General features: G+C 51.2%; 1 gene segment (V, D, J or C); it reads right to left on the reverse strand.

The window, feature by feature from the left end:
• Positions 1 to 7,530: 7,530 nt before the first annotated feature.
• Positions 7,531 to 8,505, reverse strand: part of LOC101635801 — a 7,449-nt gene continuing 6,474 nt past the window's right edge. Inside the window, 1 exon segment of the V gene segment in view lies at positions 7,531 to 7,877. Coding sequence covers positions 7,531 to 7,877 — 347 coding nt within the window.

The raw sequence follows: 8,505 nt of genomic DNA on the forward strand, positions 1-8,505 counted from the left end.
TCAGAGTTGGGGTGAACAGAGTGATTCTGTGCGTGCTGTAGACTACAGCCTACAAACTGCATCAGCCCAGAAGTGCTTTACTCAAGGCGGGGGACACACAGAGGACTTTCCCCTCACTGATACCTTTTTAGATTACACCTGCTGTCCCGCATGAGACTTGAGGAATTCCAGCAGGGGGCGCGCTTCCCTGCAAGTGGATTGCATGATCCCTGACCAGCCAACTCTGAGCTTCTCTTGTCTAAATAACTGCACACTGTCTCTCCATTTGTGGCTAACAGGACCTCAGGTTACTTGTACGGGACAGTTGCTAAGCCGCTGATGATGCCGAGTGTTTGATGATGGGCCCTGTTCGGACCGCTTCCCTGTTAACTTTGCAGTGAGGACCGGCCCAGGAACCCACACAGGTCCCCGGGACTCCAGTGGCGCCGCTCAGCTTCTCCCTGGGTTCACACCGACACCCCGACCTCATCACATTCCACATTCAGCCAGAGGTTAACTGTAAACAATTAGTGTCTGGTTGGCGACTCTGCCTGCTGTCTTCACGTCCCTGTGTCCTCTCCCAGTAGGTTTAAATTCTCATCTTTGGGAATAAAGACAGAAAATCAGTCTCCTGAGATACCGTTGTTGTCCACAGGTATGTGGGCTGAGGTAACCCCAGTGTTTGCAATTTCAGAAACCCCCTTTCCTTCCTCAGAGCCGCGTCACACAGAGGTTTGTAGCATCCTGAAACGTGAATATTGATTCTCAGTCAGCGGTCTGAGGCCAGCACGGCCACCCACTGTCTCAGGGAATCATCGGCAGGGAAGGGGAGGGAAGTGGACTAGGAAGTTGGGAGAGAGGGTGCCAGAGAATATGCCATGATGGCTCATCCTGACAGATCCAGGACACAGCACATTCCTCAGCACTCACAAGAAATGAGCTCACATCCCATGAAGGACGCGCGGGAATCTTCATTCTGCTGGAAGACGTCAATCTGAGGTCACTCACCATGTGATGATCTGAGGGACCTTCAGGGAAAGGTACTTGTGGGACAGTAATGACATCAGTGATGTCAGGGCTAAGGGGGTTCCCAGGTGCAGCAGGGAGGAATCTGAGGGCAGGAGACTGCCTGTGGGACACTGAGGGTAGACACTCGCCACTGTCAGTTTGTCCAAAACTCCAGAGTACACACCCCCAAGTCTGAGCTCTCTTCTAACCTATGGATTTGGGGCTCATCATCCTATGTTCTCTCTTGGGAGCCAAAAGCAGAAATAAAGGGAGACTCTTTCTGTGGAGGAGGTATTATAGGAATCCTTACTTTTGTTATGGGAACCTATATATGCTCCAAAATATTGTTTACCAAGAAAGTCTTGGCTTTAACTGTGTCCTGTGTTGTTCCTACCAGATCTCATCACCAGCTAACTCCATTGTGATCATGTCTGTTATCACTAAATCGGCAGTCGTGATTAGGTCTCTGTGATAGAATGAGGGAGAGAGTTGTGCTATCGAGAACCCTCATGCTCCTTCTAGACCTTGAAGTCTTCAAGGCGATTGTGTCCGAGAAGAGTTCCAGCAGCTACAGCACCACAAGGAGCAGTGCAGGCTCCCAGGCCACACGTCAGCTCCCTGGTGGCTTTTGTTCAGGCCTGTGTCACTGTGGAGGGTGCTGTCATACCACTGACAGGAATCACTGGCAGCATCGTCAGGCCCAGGCTGCTGCTGGTGAGCTTGAAGTCTGTCCCAGACCTGCTGCTGCTGAAGCAGGCTGGGATGCCATAGAGCCTACTGTTTGCATATTTGATGAGGATCCTTAGAGCCTGCTCAGGTTTCTGCAGGTACCAGGCCATGTAACAGCTGCCAACACTATGACTGACCCTGCAGGAGATCGTGGCCTTTTCTCCTGGAGACAATGATAGGGAGGCTGGAGACTGTGTCAGGACAATTTCTCCAGAGGAACCATAAGCAGAAAACAAAACAGGTAAGTAACACTTGTAATCTCTGTCCTCACCACTGTCTCCCCAGCACAAACAGGAAGGCTGATCAGCACTGAGCTCCCATTATTGTCTCGCTGAACAATGAGCCAGGTCCTGGGAATCCACCACCCAAAGTGTCCTCTGAGGGCAGCAGCCTCCCGGGTCCCTCACCTGGGAGCCAGAGCAGCAGGAGGCAGAGAAGCTGCGCTGGGGCTTCCATGGTGCCTGTGTCCTGGCTGAGGCAGCTCTTGCCCAGAGCCTGCCCAGCCTGATATGGGCCCTGGGCAGCAGGGGCCTGGGGGCATGCAAAGCAGGGGTGGGCACCCTGGCCTGCAGCTGCAGAGACCAGAGGCCTCATGTTCTCTGCACTTGAGCAGCCACCCCGTTACAACCCAGTCACACAGTGGGTGTATGATCTATATCTGATGAAAAGAAAAAGCTTTTGTTCAGACTCACTGTCTCCCCCAATATGACTGCACATCTTTCTTGGTACATGACCAGGTGAGTTGGATTGAGGAGTTTTTCATCAATGACATTCCCGACACCACTTTCCACTGCTCTTATGTGACCTTCCGTGAGGAACTCAGATCTACCTCATTTTTGTGGAACCATAAAGACACAAATATGGACTTAGGTCCAGCAAATGAGTGCAGGGAGAGTCACCATCGCACAGATGGTTAGGACCAGGGTCTGACACTATTTCCCTGAAGACAGGGGTGTTCAGAGAGTGAGGTTGGGGTAAGCGTATAGCAGCAGTGGCCTGCCCATTCTGTGTGGAGCATCTGTCCCACCAGACCAGGCTGCTCACTCTTAAAAATTATTTTCCCCATATGCTAGATATATGTTGTCTGCACTGTGCTCTGGTGATCCAAATATTTCGGCGTTACTGACTGATCTTATGGATTTTTGTTATGAGCAAAATAGCAGCACTGTTTCCATAAATAAGAAATCCTGGTGTTTGAGGTCCAGGCAGCAAAGATGTACTGAGCCAAAGTCCTGGAAGAGCAGGTGTGTCCGGAAGATACTGAGGTGGCTGGGTGGGCGATGGTGTAGGAGTTTATCAGAAATGATATTCGTGACTCTCTTTCCTCTGCTCATGGGTGAACTTTGCTGAGGACCTCCGATTTACTTCATCCTTTGCGGGATCATAAAGACACAAACACTGAGTTAGGTGCAGTGATGTGGGTGCAGCGACAGTCTCCATTACAGAGATGAGCAGGACCAGGATCTGACCCCTGCCTACTTACCGACACCATTTCCCTAAAGACAGGGGTGTTGTGTGAGACGAGGAATGAGGTGGTTACAAGTTAGTCTTGCTCTTCCCGGTGCTCACAGCCAGGCTGTTCTGTGCCCGTGATGCCTCAGGACCTAGTTCCTGCAGAGAAGTCTCTTACTCACAGTATCTCTCAGGACACAGTTGTCCTAGGAATCATCGAGTGGGTGAACTTGGAAGTAAAGGCAAGGGCTAGAGACATGGGAAGAAATGCTGGACCCTCAGGCTGTGTTGAAGCTACTTGAATGCTCCAGGCAGCGGATAGGGTTCAGCTTTCCGTAACGGGCTTCTTTGCTCACACTCAGCACACGGGGCTCCCTCATTGTCCCCATCTCCAAAGGCCCATCCAACCTGAGGGCTCCCCTGTGATCCCTGGACAGCCCCCCTGTCCTGTCCCAGCATTCCTAGCCTCAGCCTGAGTCTCACTCTACTGTGGGATTTGCTGCCCTCTAGTGGCAGGTCTGGGATACAGGACTTGCAGATACTTGATGGGGCATCTGGAGAACCTTGCATCTGAGTCTTTCCTTGCTCCTCAGGAAGCTGAGACAACTATAGACAACTTCTAGGAAAGTCTCTATAGGGCCTTAAAATGAGTCCTTTCCTCAGTATACATGAAATCTAGGTGGGAACAAAAGGCTAACCTGTGACCGGCCTTCAGACTGGATATTTGCCACAGTGAAGGAGCAGGTGATAGATCCACTGAGTGAGACGCCAAAGTGCTGGTTTGGGATAAGGCTTGGACAGGAGGGAGCAGAGGGAGAATGGGCAGCCGGGGTGGGAAGCAGAGGGCTCCCGGTCTAGATCTGTCAACCCAGCCTCATGCCTCCTTCTTGGCAGCGCAGTGATCCACCACAGATGCCCCAGTAGGGAGACATCCAGAACAGCAAAGGTGAAGTTTGCATGTGACCTGTAAAACTTGGGTTACCAGGTGTAATATTTGACCTTACTGAAAAATAGAACTTTCTCTGAAGATGCAAATGTCACTTTGTGCCATCCATTATGGTAACATTAGGCTATTAACCATACAAAATGTTTATAGTGCATCGACGAAAAAGGTCTCTAATTTTTAAGTAAGTAGTATTAAATTTTTACCCTGTATATTTATTATTGAACAGGTGAGTTTTACTGGCATTTTATCCCAGTATACATATATTTCTGATTTGGTCTCAGTAAATTTGTATACCAGAGAGAGAGTGCAGCTGAAGCCACCTAGAATCTCATATAGAGAGTCAGAGTTGGGGTGAACAGAGTGATTCTGTGCGTGCTGTAGACTACAGCCTACAAACTGCATCAGCTAAGAAGTGCTTTACTCAAGGCTAGGGACACACAGAGGACTTTCCCCTCACTGATACCTGTTTAGATTACACCTGCTGTCCCGCAGGAGACATGAGGAATTCCAGCAGGGGGCGCGCTTCCCTGCAAGTGGATTGCGTGATCCCTGACCTGCCAACTCTGAGCTTGTCTTGCCTAAATAACTGCACACTGTCTCTCCATTTGTGGCTAACAGGACCTCAGGTTACTTGTATGGGACACTTGCTAAGCTTCTGATGATGCCGAGTGTTTGATAATATGCCCTGTTGCGAGCGCTTCTTTGTGAACTTTGCAGTGAGGACAGATCCAGAAGCCCGCGCCGTTCCTGGCAACAAGCTCACTCATTCCTGCCATCTGTTACTTGGGGTCTCACAGTCCTTAAAGTGTGAAAAGTTAGCTTACATTCCAAGTGCCTGTTCTAAGAAATAGAACCCTACTTGGACTGCTTGGGGGAGCTATTCCACTGTTGCATGTTTCCAAAGAGCCATTACCAGTTTCCTGAGGATAAACATCTCTGTGTGTGCTAAGTAGCATAGGATCTGCCTGTGGGTGCGAGAAGGGCAGAGGTGGTGGAGACTGAGTGTTCCAAGGTGCCTCTTGCCCTTCACCAAGACTTTTTAGCCATCTGCAAAGCATTGTTGCTTCTGCCGTAGTCTCTCAGCTGATGGGGCACCAGGAGGAGCAGCTGGGCTGTCAGGCCTCAGGCATCTGCTCCCTGGGTGGTTTTTGTTCAGGCCTGTGTCACTGTGGGAGGATTGCTATACCACTGCAAACAGTAGTAAGTGGCGGCATCCTCAGGCTCCAGGCTGCTGATGGTGAGCGTGAAGTCTGTCCCAGACCCGCTGGCACTGAAGCGGGCTGGGATGCCATTGGGCCTGTTATTTGCCTTATAGATGAGGAGCCTAAGAGCCTGCCCAGGCCTGCTGATACCATTGTAAATAGTTGTTAACACTCTACTGGCCCTGTAGGAGATCGTGGCCTTTTCTCCTGGAGACAATGATAGTGAGGCTGGAGACTGTGTCAGGATAATTTCTCCAGAGATGCCTGAAATTGGAAATAAAACACATCAGCCACCATTATTATCTCTACTCCCACCACTGTCTTCTCAGCACAGCCAGGGAGGCTGATCATCACAGAGCTCCCATTATTGTCATATGAGCGAAGAGCCAGGTCCTGGGAATCCACCACCCAAAGTGTCCTCTGAGGGCAGCACCCTCCCGGGTCCTCTCACCTGGGAGCCAGAGCAAGCAGCAGGAGGCAGAGAAGCTGCGCTGAGGCTTCCATGGTGCCTGTGTCCTGGCTGAGGCAGCTCTTGCCCAGAGCCTGCCCAGCCTGATATGGGCCCTGGGCAGCAGGGGGCTGGGGGCATGCAAAGCAGGGGTGGGCACCCTGGCCTGCAGCTGCAGAGACCAGAGGCCTCATGTTCTCTGCACTTGAGCAACCACCTGCATGTCACAAATCAGTCACACAGGGGGTGTCTGGTCCAGGCCTGAACAAAATAGATGACCTTGTCCCCCATGCTGTCTGGACAACTATTTTTAGCATGACTGGGTCAGGTTGGATAAGGAGTTTATCAGCAAGGACTCTGGATTTGCTTCATCGTCTGTGTGAAGCGTGAGACACACACTGAGTAGTATACTGACATACACTCACTAGTATACTGACACCATTTCCCTGAAGCATCGGGGGGAGGGGCGGGATACTGAGAGACCAGGGGTGGGGTGGTGAGGGTAGTGTCCCGCTGGGTGACCCTGCCTTCTCCAAGCCTCCCCCTCTCCACATTCTGCACGGGGCTTCCAGCCCACCAGACCCAGCTCCCTGGATTTAAAAATTTAGGAACTTCTGTTCACAGGCCCGATGGGGATGTGATCCTTGTGGTTTCCTTGTGTTTCTCAGAATTGTGCACATGTCGGGGTGGCTGCAGACCCCAGAATCTCTTCAGCAATGGTCTGTGGACCTCCCGGGTCACGGGCTCTGGCTCAAATTTCATTTCTCTAAAGCTGCTGCTTCCTAATGTAGGGAAAAACTTGTTTCCCCATTCTTCATCTCCATGGTGATGAGACCAACTTGCTAACACACTGCCATGGCCAGTCAGCCCTCCACACGCATTCAGGGGTGAGAGCCTCCCCCGGCCATCGCGGCTGGGGACCGTGCAGGTCCCACAGTCGATGATGGGGAGACCACTGCTGGCTGTGTGACATCTCACCACGCTCCTTGTCTCACCTTCAGTGTTTCTGGAAATAATCGTAGCGCCGTGACTCTGTACAGTCTGGGGCACAGATGTGTTTCTGCCACAGGCAGGGCCTCGTGCTGCCTCCACTAACGGGGTCACAAGTCCCAAGTCTCACTGAGTGACCTGAGCTCGGCCCCTCAGGTGCACCCCAGGACCTGTAGACTTCACCCAGCGCAGGCCCATAATCAATGCTTTCCTGGGAAAGTCTTCACCACTCACATGTCACATTGTTTTCCTTCCTATTGCATAATTCTTATTCAATTCTGTACATCTGCTCCCCCTTTTCTCTAGTAGTAAGTCAAAAGTTAGAATACACGAGAATCATCACCATGCAATTGGCCCTGTTCCACTATATTGTTTCAAAATTATCTCTATGTCATTTTCAATGTCATGGTAAGAAGTATAATCTTTGTGGTAGAAATTTTGCAAAAGGGGAAAATATGTGAATTCATGGATCAAATTTTACATTCCTGTGCCTGTTCTGAGAAATAAAACCTTGCCAGATCTGCCTGGAGGGGCTTCTCCCCTTCTGTATGAGTCCCAAGAACCATGGCCAAGTTCCCGGGTGTCATCTCCTTTGTGTGTGTAAAAGTGTGTAGGCTCTGCCTGTGATGTGACAGGGCCAATGAGGTAGAGACTGAGGGTTTCAAAGTGCCTCTTGCCATTCACCAGGACGTTAGAGTGATTTGCAGAGCATTGCTGCTCCTGCCACAGGCTGTCAGCTGATGGGGCACCAGGAGGAGCAGCTGGGCTGTCAGGACTCAGGCATCTGCTCCCTGGGTGGTTTTTGTACAGGCCTGTGTCACTGTGGACATGTAACCATAACTATGCTGACAGTAGTAAGTGGCGGCATCCTCAGGCTCCAGGCTGCTGATGGTGAGCGTGAAGTCTGTCCCGGACCCGCTGCCACTGAAGCGGGCTGGGATGCCATTGGGCCTGTTGGATGCATCATAGATGAGGCGCCTGGGAGCCTGCCCAGGTTTCTGCTGGTACCAGTGTAAGTTGTTATTAACACTCTGACTGGCCCTGCAGGAGATCGTGACCTTTTCTCCTGGAGAGAGTGATAGTAAGGCTGGAGACTGTGTCAGGACAATTTCTCCAGAGGTGCCTGAAATTGGAAATAAAACACATAAGTCACCATTATTATCTATACTCTCACCACTGTCTTTTCAGCATAGCCAGGGAGTCTGATCATCACAGAGCTCCCATTATTGTCCTATGAGTGAAGAGCCAGGTCCTGGGAATCCACCACCCAATGTGTCCTCTGAGGGCAGCACCCTCCCGGGTCCGTCACCTGGGAGCCAGAGCAGCAGGAGGCAGAGAAGCTGCGCTGGGGCTTCCATGGTGCCCTGTGTCCTGGCTGAGGCAGCCCTTGCCCAGAGCCTGCCCAGCCTGATATGGGCCCTGGGCAGCAGGGGGCTGGGGGCATGCAAAGCAGGGGTGGGCACCCTGGCCTCCAGCTGCAGAAACCAGAGGCCTCGTGTTCTCTGCACTTGAGCAGCCACCTGGAGATCACAACCCAATCACACAGGGGGTGTCTAGTTCACGCTTGGCATAACAAAAGCCATTCCTCCCATTTCTCAGTTTGTATCCAATTCATTTACATGACTGATGGATTGGAGTGAGGATTTTATCTGCAATGATTTTCCTGACACCCCTTTCGTCTGCTAATCATGACCTTTTCTGAGGGTTCTTAACTTTCCTCACCTTTTTAGGATTCATAAAAACACAAACAC

The sequence above is a fragment of the Condylura cristata genome, unplaced genomic scaffold, assembly GCF_000260355.1.
Source record: "Condylura cristata isolate star-nosed mole 26May11 unplaced genomic scaffold, ConCri1.0 scaffold00089, whole genome shotgun sequence".
Classification (NCBI taxonomy): Eukaryota; Metazoa; Chordata; class Mammalia; order Eulipotyphla; family Talpidae; genus Condylura; species Condylura cristata.